The sequence below is a fragment of the Macaca thibetana genome, chromosome 14 (assembly GCF_024542745.1).
Source record: "Macaca thibetana thibetana isolate TM-01 chromosome 14, ASM2454274v1, whole genome shotgun sequence".
NCBI lineage: Eukaryota > Metazoa > Chordata > Mammalia > Primates > Cercopithecidae > Macaca > Macaca thibetana.
Genome location: NC_065591.1, coordinates 67,759,850 through 67,776,728, shown reverse-complemented (window position 1 = coordinate 67,776,728; position 16,879 = coordinate 67,759,850). Strand labels below are relative to the sequence as shown.

Below are 16,879 nucleotides of genomic sequence, written 5' to 3'. Positions count from 1 at the left end.
TGAGCCCAGGAATGCTTGGACACAATATAAAGTGACTGTGAGGCCTGCGAGTGAAGCTGTCATGCAGGACAAATGCGGCGACTGGAGTGTATACCTGTCAAGTGTTTGTGTTGCTATATACAATACGTAAACTGAATGAAGTCAACAGCCTCCGCTTAGATAGACATGGCTTTTGTTCAGGCTAGTCCTGTCATGATGTGACATATGGAGACGTAGGTTCAAAAGGAATTTCCAAGCTGGGAAAAAAAATCAGGTCGGGTGAAGTAAACTCAATTTTTATTCTTCTATATAATACATGGATATATGGATAAATTTTCCTTTAAAGAGTTTGCAACCCTGAGGCAATGTCCTTGGGTACATAACGTATAAAGCAATAGCAAATGAAATCTAAATGCAGGAATGACAACTGGACTTCAAAACATAATTTAATATTCATCAAATTGCACACATACCAATAGTATTCTATATCTCGTCTAGCCTCTTAATCCAACTATCTCAACTGCCTTGCAGTTTGCCTACCAGACACCCTGACTCTCTACATACATTCTGTCACGTAAATGCCAACCTTCTGACTGAAATTTAATAAATTAACACGGGATTTACATCAAGGGATTTTTGTCTGATGAGTGCATTGCCAGAAAGCATGCCTAGTTCCTGACCACAGCATCTGCCCACATAAAAACTTCGGCCCCCACAGGGGATGAGATGGCATCTGACTACAGTAACCTCGAGGTCCTCGAGGGTCCCCTGGGATCCACTGGAAGTTTTTCATCTAATCTGAGGGCCACATTAAGGGTATGGCAGAGGTGGGGGAAAGGCCATAGCTGGTTAGAAGAGATGGAACGTCATGGCTACTTGGTTACAGAACCAGTGAATCTGATGTCCTGTTTTCAGGACGCATGGCCCATTCATGGAGAAGATGGGGCGACAGTAGAGTCTAAAGGTGGACTGTGGTACCCAGGGGCAGGGAGAGGGACAGATGGGCCTGGGTGTAAGGAGACCACTATGCTGCTTCTTCATCTACCTCACGGATGGCCACAGACCTTTCAGTACATGGTGGAAATCTATTTCTGAATATTCCATTTTCCCAAAGTTTTACAAACCATGGTGAGGGCAAATGCTTATGCGAAACTAAGGGTGAGTTCATTATATTATTTATATATTATCATCTTCCCTCTGAGGATAACATAGAAGGGTAAATAAAAAGCAGACAAATAGCTAAAAGGTGACTCAAGCTGTAAGCTCTTTCAACTAGAGGGTGATTTTTGCTTTAAAATAATCATCAGGCCTGAAAAGCAAATCTTGAAAGCAAAATCTAACTTTGGCCCACTGATAACAATGATCCTGAGTCCCTCCTTCATTCCCAAAGTCTGTTTTTCCGAGGAATATCCTCCATTAATATTCATTTTGTGTCATCATTATTACAAAGGGTTAAGTGCAGCTTTCACTTCATTTTAGGCAGAGCTTCTGCCCCGGTCCTACTGTTGACCTGCTCACTTCACTTCTCGGAACTCCTGCGTGGCCGGCGGAAGCTGGAGACGTTTTCATTCAGTGCGTAGATCCTTCGGGAGAACTCTTCAAATTCTCCCAGAACCTGTTCGTCACACTCTACCGCCACAGCACTGTCCACCGGGATGCAGTTAAATGCTTCTAGCTGATCGCCTGAGGTGAAACCTGTGGCTTCCAGCCCGATGATTTCTTCTGCTTGCTCCACAGTACAGCAGAGCTCAGCTTCTGAGACTGGGTGGAACTCGCCTGGAAGCTGGACACTGGCGGGCCCGGCCTGCTCGCCAGGTAGGAGAGTGCCATTGACTGTGGCCCGGTGCTCGGAGGGGGCTTCTCTTTGTTCTTGGCTAGGGCGCACATTCACATGGCCTCCGTTTAAGCTGTCAACTAGATCCTCTCCTTTTTTCTTGTTTTCTTTGGAGAAGTCCAAGGAGGTGTCCAAGGAGGAGGAGAGAGAGGTTATGTTTCTCTCGGCCTCTCCCACGGAGGTGACAGTGGTCACAGGCTGGGCTAATGCTGAGTTGTAACTGGGAGGAGGGGTTTTGTACTGAAGTCTCTCATTCTCAGAGCTGGCCCGTTTTCGATGTCCTTTGTCTGGTGAAGGGATCCCCCCAGAGAAGCCTACATCTGCAACCCCAAATATGGAGCTTTGTCTTTTAGGAACAGGGATTGCACTGGAGGTGTGATGTCTGTCACTAGAAGAGAAACAAAAACAAGAAGTTACTTTCTACTTCAGAACTTGGTGTAAGCCTTCTGGATCCAGTGACAGGAAACAGCATACTTAGGTCTGAGCTAATAAAAATAGGTAAGAATCAATCTTAGACTATAGTTATTGCAGTGTGTGAATGCAAAAAACAACATGAGGTATGTGGGTCCAACTTTGGGAGCTTCCTTCCAGCAGGATACAGACACAATGCAATATATTTAGAGAAGACGGCCCAAGGCGGGGCGGGCAACAGAAACCTTGTCCTATAAGGAAGCGGTGAAGTAACTGTACAGGCTGGATCTGGCAAGAAAAACATGTGAAGGATGTAACCAACTTCATATTTCTGAAGGGCTATCCATAATTTCATTCTTGTTTTTAGTGCAATTCAATTCTTATTTTAGCTTTGAAAAGCAGGCATCCTCATCTGGCAGCGAAGTTACATGACTTGCCCACACTCAGTGAGGCAGCGACAAGGCGAGACTAAGATCTGTGACTCATGATTTCATGACCAACGACCTTGCCAACACTCAAATGCTAACAAATGCTAACCACCTTGCATTAGAGAACTGGCAGAGAGAGAGAGAGGGTCAAGGTGACATTTTAAAAATTTAAAAAAAAAACTTTTGAGGGGTTCCTTTTTTTTTTAATGAAAAACTACCTTGGGAAATACATTCTTTGATGGGGCTAGCCACACATATGTTTTACAATACTTGGTCTGCAGTGCCATCTTTTGAGTCTGAGTTTCTTCTCAGGAGGGTATCTTTGGGCCAGCAATAATAATCATTGTTCAGTTATACAAACTTTATAATTTCTGAAGTAATTTCCTATACATCATTTCACTTAGTCTTTACCAAAACTCTATAGAGAAAGCAGGGTAAAGTTAAGTCTGAAATAATAAATAATAATCAGTTAATGGAAATAAGAGTATCTACATCCTGGAAATGATGGCTATGTTATACACTATGCTAGCTCTAGACATTCTTGTATGTGGATGAAATTAGCTTCAATACAACCATATGAATAGATTGGGTCCAGAGGCAGAGGGAGGTGCACACAGATCATTTGACTTGTGTGCTTCAGATGAGGAAACACGCACAGACGGTTAAGTGGCTTGCAGAAGGGCAACCACTAGGCAGGGGTAGAGGCAGAACTTGAAACTACACATACCCAACAAATAGTTCCCATATGTGCTTGGCCTTGGGGCAGGGAGACAGATGCAAGACCAGTAGGCCCTGCCTCCAAGGAGCTACCAATCCTGAAGGAGAAAGACATTCCTCATTATTCAAATAATACATTTTCAAATTACAATAGCAAGAAGTGCCCCAGAAAAGAAGAGATCTGGGATTTCTTCTACTTGTTTCTATAGCCACAAGCCCTGGCCCCAGCTCCCTGCTCTCTCTCAGACTGTTTCTGATGCAGGATTATACCTGCAGTCTCAGACACCCAAGCAAGGGTTATTCTTGGGAAGGGGCAACCACACAGCTTCTAATCCTTGGGTCCATCAGGCTCCTCTGCCTGGCTGTGAGTACTGATGCCAGGAGAGATTTCATAATTAGGAGTGGTAACTGGGGTGCATATAGAACTAGGCAAGTAGAACAGTAAATTACAGTTTTTAGTTCTCAAGAAAAAACAAAACAGAGCAAAATCTGCTGGCCTCGATCTAGGTTTATAGTTAATATGTTGTCACAACTCCCAATAATTGGGTAAGCTACACATTTCTGCAAACCTTGTTTTTACTCTACCACTTGCTGACCATGTCCCTCTCTAAATGATCTTGCAGGCTGACTAGGTACTCAAACCAAAAGAGAACATCAGCAGCACCTCAGTCTACAGTCTATTCTGTGCAGACAAGCCTAGCTTTCATTTGCCAGCCCAGCCCACGAGGGGTGGAAGCACCAGGTGAAGCAGCCTGCAACACTGAAGGTGATTTGTTGGTGTGTGGCTAGAGCCAGGTGCTTAACCCCTCATGCTGCGACCCTGTGCTGCCGTCCTCCCACCCCTGCCCCCACCCCAGGCGTCCTGCTCTGCTGCTCTGTGGGGCTCCCAGTGGGCTGATAAAAGGCAGGGCATGAGAAACAGGCCTGGGGCACACCCAGCAGTGCTTGCCACACAAGAGGAACAGGGTGTTTGTAGCCCTCATTGATTCTGAGACGCTCTAAAAGTTCTCCACTTCGTACAACAGAAAAGTAATGAGGTGTAACAACCCCCACTGCCCCACCTCACCAACTACAATGCGAAGGGAACGACCATTTTCCTGACCGTCAATAATGTTCTGAGCCCCGTGGAAGATGTGCTGCCCACACAGCCCTCGAGTGTCCTGCGAGGAAGATAGCAGGTGGTGGGTCATGCGGTTTGTTCAAGGCTGAAGAATCACATCTGAACTAGATTCCGTCTGACTCCAGAGCCCATCCTATCTATCGTGTCCCACATGGGAACACAACATTCAAATTCAAGTAACATTTGCTAAGTGCCAAAGACATAGTACACATCAAGCTAAGTGCCTTCTCATTTGCCCACAAACTCTAAGATGGTATGTTATTCCTGTTTTCATGGATGGACTCCAAGGCTTTGAGAGGTGGGAACTTTGGTATTTTCTGACGTCCTGATTTTGTGACATTCTTCTCCAGTTCCCTTGGATCTGTATGAAAACTCAGGTAATGGTAGTATCAGATTCAAATTGGAAAATCCAAGTACCAGTAAAAGGTTCTCTCTCTCTTCGTTTTTTCATTTTTAAATTTTTTTAATTTTCTAAATTAAAAAAAAAAAAGTTTTTTAGAGACAAAGTCTCACTCTGGTGCTCAGGCTAGAGTGCACTGGTGTGATCACAGCTCACTGTGGCCTCAACTCCTGGCCTCAAGGGATCCTCCCACCTCAGTCTCCCAAGTAGCTGAGACTACAGGTGTGTGCTACCATGCCCGGTTAATGTTTTTTAGTTTTAACTTTTTTTAGAGATAGGGTCTCATCATCTTGCACACACTGGTCTCCAACTCCTGGGCTCAAGTGATCCTCTTGCCTTGGCCTCCCAAAATATTGGGATTACAGGTGTGAGCCACAGGTCCCAGCCAAAATGTTCTCTTTTAAGAATGGTAAGGAAATTAGTTATTTTTGGAAAGATAATGAAGAAGTCTACATATCTAAGGTTTACCTTTTTATCACCACATTTTTCCCTCCATTTTTAGTTACATGAGATTAAACCTTTCAAAAATTTTTATTACAGCTTTTCTTACGATCTTAAAAAAGTTGAACAAGAAAAGGCATTTTCTCGACCGTCAACAATGTTCTGAGCCCCGTGGGCCACAGATATGAACATGTATTACTGAGCGACGACAGAGTAAGAGGACTACAGATGTTCAGTGGTGTCTGTTCCATAGGACGCGGGTCTGGAGGTAAGTCTGGCATGGGTTCTTCCATTCCCCTCTGGTGCTGAGAGTGGTTGAGTCAGTGCCCCTGCCCGCAGTGGCCGCTCTACCCTTTTCTTAGTTTGCTGTGTTCTTGTAAAGCAGATATCCTGAAAATTGTGTGCGAAGTATGAGTAAACAGAATTTCAGTGGCGGGCCAGGAGCTGTCCTGGGCATAACATGCTTTATTTATTATATGAGTTTGGTAACATAGTTTTGGCTGTTCAGAATTGATTTTTTTTATTACTTCCACGATTCCCAGCTACATCCCAATTTTTAAGATAGCCAAGCTCCAAACAGTTGAAGTATCGAATGATTACATTAAACACGCATGTATTTTTAGTTATTACAATAGTTTTACTCACAGGAAAACTAAAAATATGTTAACTATATAAAAAAAATAAAAACTTACAAGTCTATTACCCATCAAGCAACTGCTATTAATTTTGGGTATTTTCCTTTCAGACTTTGATTTTAAATACGTGTGTTGAATTTTAAAAGAAATCCTATGGGTTAGGTGTGGCAGGCAGCTCACACCTGTGATCCCAGCACTGTAGGAGGACTGCTTGAACCCAGGAGTTTGAGACCAGCCTGGGCCACATAGGGAGACCCTGTCTCTACAAAAAATTAAAAAATTAGCTGGGTATGGTGGTGAGCGCCTGTAGTCCCACCAGCTGTGTGCTGAGGTGGGAGGATTGCATGAGCCTGGGTTGCAGTGAGCTGCGATCACGCCACTGCACTTTAGCTTGGGCGACAGAGCAAGACCTTGTCTCAAAAAAAAAAAAAAAAAAAAAAAAAAAAAAAAAAAAAAAGGAAACAAGAAAGAAACACTAAAGCCGTGTTTCTGGTATATACAGAATTCTACGTCCTACTGTTGGATGCTATTAAAACCTCCTGGTAAGCAGAATTCTAAACGGCTGCTTCACTGAATGGACTATCATAATTTACTTAATTATTCCCTTGCTTTTGTAGATTTAGGATGTTTCTGAACCTTTACTATTAAAAAACAAACTGCTGTGAGCATCTCTGTATAAAAACATACTGCAGAGATTTTTCATAAAATAATTTTGATTTTATATTTAACAGAACGTTTTGAGAAAGACCCTTCATTCATATTTTAGTATAAGATAAAGAAATGAGTATTTTTATCTCTACTCTTGCCTAAAGAGAGAAAGGCAGGAATTAAAAAGGCAAATAATAGTTCAAAACAGAATATTCAGGAGGTTTCAAGATTCTTTGATTACAGTCTGGCTTCATGACTATTTCACCTAGATGAAGAGGTTGAAACTCACAGATTTACTAATTATATGACCAATTTTTAAAGGCTGTTGACAATTTACTCATCAAATGCAATTAGTACATTATTTATGTTGTGATGAAAAACTTACAGGGAGCCTCTACCCTTAGACAACCAAAAGCAAAAATGTGTGCTTTTTGGGAGGTGTGGACATATTAGGAAACTCGGTAGCTTTTCTTTATTGTCTGCTCCCACCAAGGGGCCCCGTGTGTTTGGAGGCACTAGAATTGCGGGTGCAGAGCCTGAGGTTCAAGCAACTGGACCGAGTCTGCTAGTTCACTGCACACATTCTCCTCACCAGCCATTTCCCGTGAGTGGCTGTCTCTTCCAGTTGGGCTTAGCTCCAGACTGGAAACATGACATCTGGGGTTTAATGTTGCAATTAAAAGGAATTTATTAAAAAACAACAACCCAAAGATATCATAATTGCAAATTTACTAGGCTATGGTTTAGTGAAACACAGTATAGCTTGTTGAATAATTGAACCACACCAGAGACTGTTAAATTACTTAATAAACCTTTTGCCATAAGTAAAAAAGGATTTCCTGAGGTCACAAACAATGGCACAATGGGGAGAAGCCAAGTGGCCTGGAGTTTAGATGTCAAGGAGGACAGTCTAGTTTCAGTTTGGCTTCTTTGGATCAAGTTTTCTCTGAGCTCTCTAAATTAAGATGATTAATTTGTTTCTCATTCTGTGAGTCCTTATTTATTGCTATCAACTACCTTTTCTCATCTCTTCAGCTCTAGAGACGGTAGTGACAAGAAGGACTGTTCAAAGACCTGGATTCTACTCCTAGCTCTGCCACTATGATCCCATCTATGTGGAGTTATAACTTAAGGTCACATTCGTTTATTAGTTATATCAGTGGTCCTCAATCTTTTTGGCACCAGGTACCTGTTGCATGGAAGACAATTCTCCTGTGGACTTGGGGGTGGGGATATGGAACTGCCACCTCGGATCATCAGGCGTTAGTTAGATTCTCATAAGGAGCACACAACCTAGATCCCTCACACATACAGTTTACAACAGGATTTGTGCTCCTATGAGAATCTAATACCATGGCTCATCTGATGGGAGGCAGAGCTCAGGGGATAATGCCTGCTCACCCCCATCGCCTCCTGCTGTGTGGCCTGGTTCTTAACAGGCCACAGACGGGTGAAAGTCTGCGGTCCGGGGGTTGGACACCCCCGAGTTATATGACTGTGGGCATATTTAATGACTATTTATAAAATAGATCATTAGATTAAATAAGGATTAAATAAAATAATGTGCTTAAAATCATTGGCAGGATGCCTGGCATATAGACACTGGTGTCAGTAGTAGTTGTATCTGTGGTTGCTGTCATTATAATTCATTTCAGTGGGCCTCAAATTCCAAGTATTATTCTCCTTTTACTGTTTCTCTTATACAGCATACTGTTTCAAGCAGGAACAAACAGAACTCCTCCCACCTACCTTCCCACACCTCCACTTCCGTACATCAGGGAGCTAGCTGCAAGAAGCAAATGAAGAAGTACGGTGCTGGGCGTGGTGGCTTATGTCTGTAGTCCCAGCACTTTGGGAGGCTGAGGTGGGAGGATCACTTGAGTCCAGGAGGTTGAGGTTGCAGTGAGCTATGATCACGTTACTGCATTCCACCTTGGATGAAGGTAAGACCCCTACCTCAAAAAAAAAAAAAAAAAAAAAAAAAAGGCTGGGTGTGGTGGCTCACACCTGTAATCCCAGCACTTTGGGAGGCCAAGGTCGGTGGATCACCTGAGGTCAGGAGTTCAAGATCAGCCTGGCCAACAAGGCCAAAGCCCCATCGCTACTAAAAATACAAAAATTAGCCCGGCTTCATGGTGGGCACCTGTAATCCCAGTTGCATGGGAGGCTGAGGCAGGAGAATCTCTTGAACCCAGGAGGTGGAGGTTGTAGTGAGCTGAGATTGCAGCCACTGCACTCCAACCTGGGCAACAGAGTGAGACACTGTCTCAGAAAAAAAAAAAAAAAAAAGAAAAAAAGAAAAAAGAAAAAAGTGTAAAAGAGATTTGGAGAAAAAAAGATCCAAATCAATCAACAGATTTAATTTGTTCAATGCAAAACACAATTTTAGGTTTTTTTTCTTTTTTTCTTGGGGACATGAGGTGGGGAAAGCTTTGAATAAAGTCGAAATGCTCAAAATTCCTCTGTTTACATGATCTACCTACCGCCTAGGGACTATAAAAACTTCCCAGAATCCTTTGAGGTACATTCCAATTGTCCCCAAACCCCTGATGCAGCCTTTTGCTGCATGAATTTAGCTTCAGGGAGAGAGAATTTTTGTAAGAGGGAGAAATTCTCTATTTCTCTGACTAAAATGAGGAAGACCATATGCAGCACTTTTATAACCATTATATAAACACCTTGCCATGAAGCCAACCCAGGAACTGGTAGAGCCCAGTTGCCCAGTTTCCTCTACTCCACCATCCTTGCCCCATCATTTCCCTCTCCTCTTCCTCTTGGTTTTACTGTCTGAAGCTATAGCCTCCTTTTACAGAAAAGAGATTGGGAAAGAGAGAACAAGTTAAAAAAGCACCAGTCCAAAATGTGATTCCCATTTCCACATCTCCCATAGGTAACATGCCAGAGCTCCACATGCAGCGCCATCGTTAGGAAACACGAGACACTGAGGGTGCACCTCACAGCTCCCAGCCTAGGTTTCCTCTTTTGTAAAATGGTTATATCTACCCAACAGTTATTGCAGTAAGGATTTAATGAGATATACAAGTAAAATTCTTAGTACCAGGAATAAGTACCCAATAAATTATTAATAATAACAACGGCAACTAAAATTTATAAAGTGCTACTGATTAAACACTCTGTTAACAGCTTTATACATGGTCTCATTTAATCCTTATGACATCTCTATGAAGTATTACAAACATCATCCTCATTTTACAGATGTAGAAACTGAAGCACAGAGGTTAGGTAACTCGACCAAGGTCATGAAGCCACTGGGTAGAAATATGTGATTTAACCAAGCCGGTCTGCCTAACTGTTAATTTCCTTCTCTTTCCCAGTCCCTAGGATCTTGAGTTTTTTATTGTCACCAAAACATCTCCATTTGATCTCTACTTCTATTTGAGGACGGGGTGAGAATGAGAATAATTTTTAGGTTAAGTGGATTGGTTTATTTTCCTTCTCTTCTCTTCCTGCCTACATTCAGTTTGTGTTGCTCTTTTGACTTTCTAAGACTTATTATACTGTTAGGCATTCTAAGCATCAGCTATGAGCAGAAATACATTCTGCCACAAACTGATGTAAATGTGGAAACTTACGGGAAAATGAAATAAAGAAAGCATGTAAAGATTTACCACATCAAGAGAGTTCTTGAAGCTGGGGTGAGGTTTTAACCATTTGAAACATTTTTTTTTTTCCTAATAATCTTTCAGATTCACTTGTACTTGTTTTATCTGTCTACAACCAGGTCCCACACTGTAAAGTATGAGGACAGAGTACAATTCACAATCTCAAATATGTGTCTTTCCCTCCTACAAAATGTTTCCTCTGAGGGACATTACTAGATCACAGCTGGTCAAAATACTAAATCTTGATTGTCTGGCTCCTGGCCAAAATCTACAGCTACAACTCAGTGGAATAAGAATACTTAAAAAGAAAAAAAAAAACCCAACTTTTAAACAACTTTTGATCTTCTTCTTTCTCCCCTCTTGTAGCAATCTATGACCTCATGGCAGGGAGACCTTTACATGGAGGTGTTTAAGTTGGTTGATGGCCACTAGAAATGTTTGAAGCTCTAGGTACTACTCTGCGCCAATATCATGTCAACTGTGTTAAAAAGCAATAATAGTTTCTCACCTTCTTAAAGATTACTGCTTAAATAATGCAGAGCAACGACAGGCTTGCACAGAGTGCCAAAAGCAGGTTGCCAAGGCAAAGCTGAGGTAGAATTACGTCTTTTGGCAGCTAAGAAATTATGACATAAAGTTAGTTTTTTTTCAAAAAACAACCTCCATAAATTAAGCTACTATCCTTTTTTCAAAATTCAGCAAAGGTTGGGATTTATCCTTCTACTTTCCCTCTCTCAGATTAAGCAGGAGCTCAGAACCTCCTTTAGGGAAAGCCAAATTTAACAGCTAGATCTTATCTCCCAGGAGGTAGCTGGGGGTTAATAGTTTTAAGCATGCAGTCTCCAGGCCACAGGCAAGCAATCTAAAGGCCTCTCACCATTACTAGATAAGTGTAAGTACTTAATCTTTGCCCTGGATGTTAACAAAAACACGAAACAAAATAAAAATAGAAACAATATTGGGCCAAAAGCACAGGCTGAAATCTGTGCCAATGGTCACTTTTCCCCTGGGCTTCGCTTGGAAGGTTTCCTGCCAAAGTCTGACTAAATAAAAACAGAGTATAAAACGGTATAACTGAACAAGGCAGCCTTTGGATTTTATTTAAACTGAGTAGTGATGGAAAGATGAATTGGTGAAAGAGTTCCACAGGCAAAGGATAAAATAAGCAAGCTGAAGAAATCCAGTTCCCCAGGCTTTGTGATGTGATGTCTTGGCCATCAGGCCTCCATGGCCCAGCTTGGGCCAGTGGACAGAGGATGAGGGGGTGCCTATTGCCCAGAGCCCATCTGGAGGCCAGCTCAGGCTCCAGGCTGAGCTCCATGGCATCAGAGAATACACAGTGATCCTCCAGGGAGACAAAGAGAGGTCCTGGGAGGGGTCAAGTCAACCACTTCACTCATCAGCTTTCACTTTAAGAAATCATCACACAAATTAATGTACTAAAATCACAGTCAGGCAACCAACATTATGAGGACTGTAAAATGGTCTGTAGAAACAGACATAGCCCATCTTGATGTCATTTATATAGGGCTTAAGTAACATCCTACACGAGAACATGGAAAGAACAGGAAAGAGATGCCAGGAATGATACCTGGGGACCCCTCAGAGTGTCTGGACAGCACTTGAGACTTGGGAATAATAAACTGTTTATGCTGAAAACCAGGGAAAAATTTTTAAAAAACCTCTACCTTTGCCAGGGAAACCAGAGGAACAACAATCTCACAGAACCCAGCCCCAGAAGAAACTCAATAGGGAAATTAAAACCCTGGTCAGAGAATGTTTTCAGAATTTAAAAACTAGACTTGGAAGGGAGCTAAAGGATGCATTAGACTCCCAGGACCCGTGACAGAATCTGTGAGATGAAGTCTTTGAAAGATACAGCTAACGCTGACCTACCGTCAGCTCTCTAATAAACTCTCACATGAACCAAACTGTGAGGGTTTAGTTGTTTGTTATTTCAAAAGAAAAATGATAGCTCTGCCACTATTTCCAGAGATGCTGGAGGCCTTGGGCAGAAGTGCTTGAGTTACAATTAGCCGCCATTTAATTACTGTTTAGTAAGAGACTGGGACTCTAAAGATGACATCTTGGTAACCTTATCTTTTGTAGTCCCCTATACTCCTAAAGGAGGTGGAGTATAACACAAATTAATTGGGCCGGGTGCAGTGGTTCACGCCTGTAATCCCAGCACTTTGGGAGGCCGAGATGGGTGGATCATGAGGTCAGGAGATGGAGACCATCCTGGCTAAAACGGTGAAACCCCGTCTCTACTAAAAATACAAAAATTAGCCAGGTGCAGTGGCGGGCACCTGTAGTCCCAGCTACACGGGAGGCTGAGGCAGGAGAATGGCGTGAACCTGGGAGGCGGAGCTTGCAGTGAGTGGAGATTGAGCCACTGCACTCCAGCCTGGGCGACAGAGCGAGACTCCGTCTCAAAAAAAAATAATAAAAATTAATTAATTAATTAATTAAAAAAAGAAATTGATTTACCCCCTTTTTCAAATACATACTGGGTATCTACTATACACTAGGTGCTGCGCTGGGCTATAATAATTGGAAAAAGGCCATGGTTCATGTTTTCATGGAATTTATTGTCTAGTGAGAGAAGACAGACAAGTATCACAGAATCACAGACATCAATGTCAAACAACCACCTCTGACCCGTGCTATGCAGAGAGGACACGGGCTCAAAGAGCTTGTAGCAGAGATCTGACGCAGACAGAAAAGGCCAAGATTAGAAGGGCTAATAGAGTTCTTTATCAGGTAAAGAATGGGTTGGTGAGGAGAGTATCTTCCAGGCAGCAGGAACAGCATTTGCTAAGACCTTCTGTCAAGAAAGATAACAATGTTTGAGGACCCAAAAGGTCAATGAGTGAAGAGTTCTATGGTAGAAGATAAAACTGAGGAGTAAAACAAAGTCTAGACCATGCAGCAGTCACAAGCCATGTTTAGAACTTTCAGGCAAAGGAGAGAGAGAGAGAGAGTCAGAGGTGGAGAGAACTTTCAGGCAAAGGAGAGAGAGAGAGAGAGAGAGAGAGAGAGAGAGAGAGAGATTTTACACTTTGGAAAGTGCATTCTGGCTGCAGCTGGAGAGCAGACTGGACTGGAGGGGCCAGAGTGGATGGTGGGAGACTGCAGGCTGTGCAGTAGTACAGGTGAAAGGTAATGGAGGCGTACATCAGAATGGGAATGTACACACATAGACAAATAGAAATAGCAGGAGAAATTGGCAGGAGTTGCCAGAGTTGGATAGAAGGGTGAGGAAGAAAAGGAGGAACCAAGGTTTCTGCCTGGCTTCCTGGCTAGTGTAGAATAATGGAAAGTGGTTCCATTTGCAGAAAGCAAAGAGCATATCATGACTGGGATGGAAGACTGGTAGAAAAATGCATGGGCACGTAGAATGTGCTGTGAAAATGTACAGGAGGCAATTTCTGATATCAGAACTTATCTCCACTAAGAATAAAGTAAGAGAAAAAAGGGCCCAGGACTGAGCCTTTAGGAGCTCCAGCTTTTTGTGATGAGGTAGAGGAAGAGGAGCCTTCAAATGAGGTAAGAAGGAACATTCAGAGAGGAATGAAGAAAACCAGGAGAAGGCTGTAATAACAAGACTCCTTTTCTGGAATCACCAGATGCTAAATGATCCCTTGTGTAAAATACTTTATTCTTAACTAGTTATAGGAGAGGTTGTCCATGTAATGGTTAAAGCAGGACTTCTAAAACTACTCTGCCTGGGCTCAAATCTTAGTTCTTCCACTTGATGGCTGTGTCACATTAAGTGATTTAACCCCTCAGTTCCTCAGTTCCCTCAGTTCCAAGATGGGAGAGGTTAGTGGGTCCTAATTCACAGGGTGGTGTGAGGATTAAATGAGTTAACTGAATAATATATTCAAAGTGCTTTGGAAGAGTACCTGCTTTGCAGTAATAGTCACTTGATATTAGCTATAATGATATTAACTATTATTATACATTGCTATCCATTAAGAGAAGAATTATAGAATAAACATAATATGAAATGATATGTAAACTCTTTAAAATTAAAACAGGGAATTTCCTCAGATGGATCCAGAGGCTAAACAAAACAAAACACAGGGAATTATATCTAAGTCGAGCTTAAGCCCAAAGGTCACAGTTGGGCAGGGTGGCTCATGCCTGCAGTCCCAGCACTTTGGGAGGCAGAGGTGGGGGGATCACTTGAGCCCAGGAGTTCGAGGTTGCAGTGAGCTATGATGGCGCCACTGCACTCCAGCCTGAGCAACAGAGCGAGATACTGTCTCAAAACAAACAAAAAACACCTCCCACGCCTGGCACCCAAGGTCATACTGAAGCAGCCAGTGCTCATTTCTAATGCTGCCAACACTTACCAGCTTTTGATGGGCAAAGACCATATCGCTAAGCCTTCTTGAAACTTAGTGCAGCGCATTCGATCCAGAAGGATACTTGCTTACTGACACTTATCAACATATGCTAAAGCAGTGGTCCCCAACCTTTTTGGCCTCAGGGACTGGTTTCATGGAAGACAACTTCTCCATGGGTCGTGGGCAGGGGGCTGGTTTCAGGATGAAACTATTCCATCTCAGATCATCAGGCATTAGCTTCTCACAAGGAGCACACAACCTAGATCCCCCACATATGCAGTTCACAATAGGGTTTGTGCTCCTATGAGAATCTAATGCTGCAGCTGATCTGATAGGAGGTGGAGTTCAGGGGTAATCCTCACTCGCCCCCACTCACCTCCTGCTGTGAGGCCTGGTTCCTAACAGGATATGGACTGCTACAGGTACACAGCCAAGGGTTGGGGACCCCAGTGCTAATGAATGCCTACTGAAAAACACTGCTTTTTTAGTGTGCATATCCCAGTGGCTTTCATACTAATTCTCTCTCTAATTCATTTAAGTATGCCCATCTTTTAAAACCCGATTCAAGTCCTAACTGGTTTTTTTTTTTTTTTTTTTTCATGGAGTCTCGCTCTTTTTGCCCAGGCTTGAGTGCAGTTGTGGGTGCAATCTTGGCTCACTGCAACCTCCGCCTCCCATGTTCAAGTGATTCTCGTGCCTTGGCCTCCCGAGTAGCTGGAATTACAGGCATGCACTACCACGCCCGGCTAATTTTTGTATTTTTAGTAGAGATGGGGTTTCTCCATGTTGGTTAGGTTGGTCTTGAACTCCTGACCTCAAGTGATCCACCCACCTTGGCCTCCCAAAGTGCTGGGATTATAGGTGTGAGCTACCACGCCCGGCTGCATTCTTTTTTTTTTTGAGATGGAGTTTTGCTCTTGTTGCCCAGGCTGGAGTGCAATGGCACAATCTCGGCTCACTGCAACCTCCGCTTCCTGGGTTCAAGCGATTCTCCTGTCTCAGCCTCCCAAGTAGCTTGGATTACAAGTGTGTGCCACCATGCCCGGCTAATTTTTTGTATTAATAGAGATAGGTTTTCACCATGTTGGTCAGGCTGGTCTGGAACTCCTGACCTCAGGTGATCCACCGGCCTCGGCCTCCCAAAGTGCTGGGATTACAGGCGTGAGCCACCATGCCCAGCCCTCATTCATTTTTTAACTCATTTATTTAACTCCTTCATTCATTCTTTCTTCTTTAACCATGCCAATCTAAAGTGATCTCTGAATTCTGAAGGTAGTACTTATTATTTTACCATCCAACTGATGCTTAATGTTGCATCATTTGCATTTTCAACACATATTTCAGACATTACTGAAATCCACATTTCATTGCCTGACAGTTTTCGAGGCTCTGGAAATAAAGAGATGTATAAAATAAGATTCCTATCATTAAGGAGTTCCCACTCTAGTAGAGAAGACAGAGAGTAAACCAATAACCAGAACACCATGGTGCTTTGAATACAATACACACTTTTTGTATATTACAATGAAGAAGGCAATCAGTAATCAGTGGGAAGACTCATCAGAGGAGGTTGTATTTGACTGGCACCCTGAAGGATAAGTGGGAGCGAACCAGGCAATGTATGTGTGTGTTGGGGGTCGGGTAGAGCAAGAAATGAAGGGAAGGGCATTTAAGGCAGAATAAAATACTGTATTTGTGTGCAGTCCAACCGTGGAGCCAAGTCTTGTAAATAGCATATGGGAGCGATCTAGTCTTTGTTTCTGGAAACCCACTCTTCTGCTTTCCAATATAACTTAGTACAGACACACAGATATTCAGTGAATATACTTGCTTTATGTAAAAATGAATTTAATTAGTTGTGTGCAAAAGGAAACATTTAGGTGATGTTTTCTGGCAATGTGTTGAGAAAAACAGAACTGCCTCAATATACTGTTATAGTAAATCTAAATGATGAAATACTACGTAGCCATTAAAAATGATGATAAAAAGTTTTAAAGGGCATTGATAAAATACTTAAGACATTATGGTATACAAAAAAGCTGTAAGGACTGTACTGTCCAGTATGACCACTAGGAACTGGTTGCTGGAACTTGAAATGTGGTTAGTCTGACTTGAGATGTGCTATAAGTATAAACTGGATTTAGAAGGCTTGGTATGAAAAAAGAGAATGTAAAATATTTATTAATCATCTTTAAAATGTTGATTACATGTCTACAAGACATTTTGGATATACAACTTGGATTTTATTTGAATTAAATAAAATATATTATTAAAATTATCTTACCTGT

At 42.4% G+C, this 16,879-nt stretch overlaps 1 protein-coding gene across 3 annotated transcripts in view; it reads right to left on the bottom strand.

Annotated features, from left to right (window-relative positions):
• Positions 1-259: 259 nt before the first annotated feature.
• UVRAG (UV radiation resistance associated) overlaps positions 260-16,879 on the bottom strand; it is a 336,478-nt gene continuing 319,858 nt past the window's right edge. For 2 of the 3 annotated variants that reach the window (XM_050756159.1, XM_050756160.1), the window contains exon 15: positions 260-2,201. In XM_050756159.1, the coding sequence (XP_050612116.1) occupies positions 1,499-2,201 (703 nt within the window). In that variant the 3' untranslated portion in view covers positions 260-1,498. Of the gene's footprint in view, positions 2,202-7,205; positions 7,284-16,879 lie in introns of all 3 variants that reach the window. The other variant, XM_050756161.1, reaches the window with a different exon arrangement.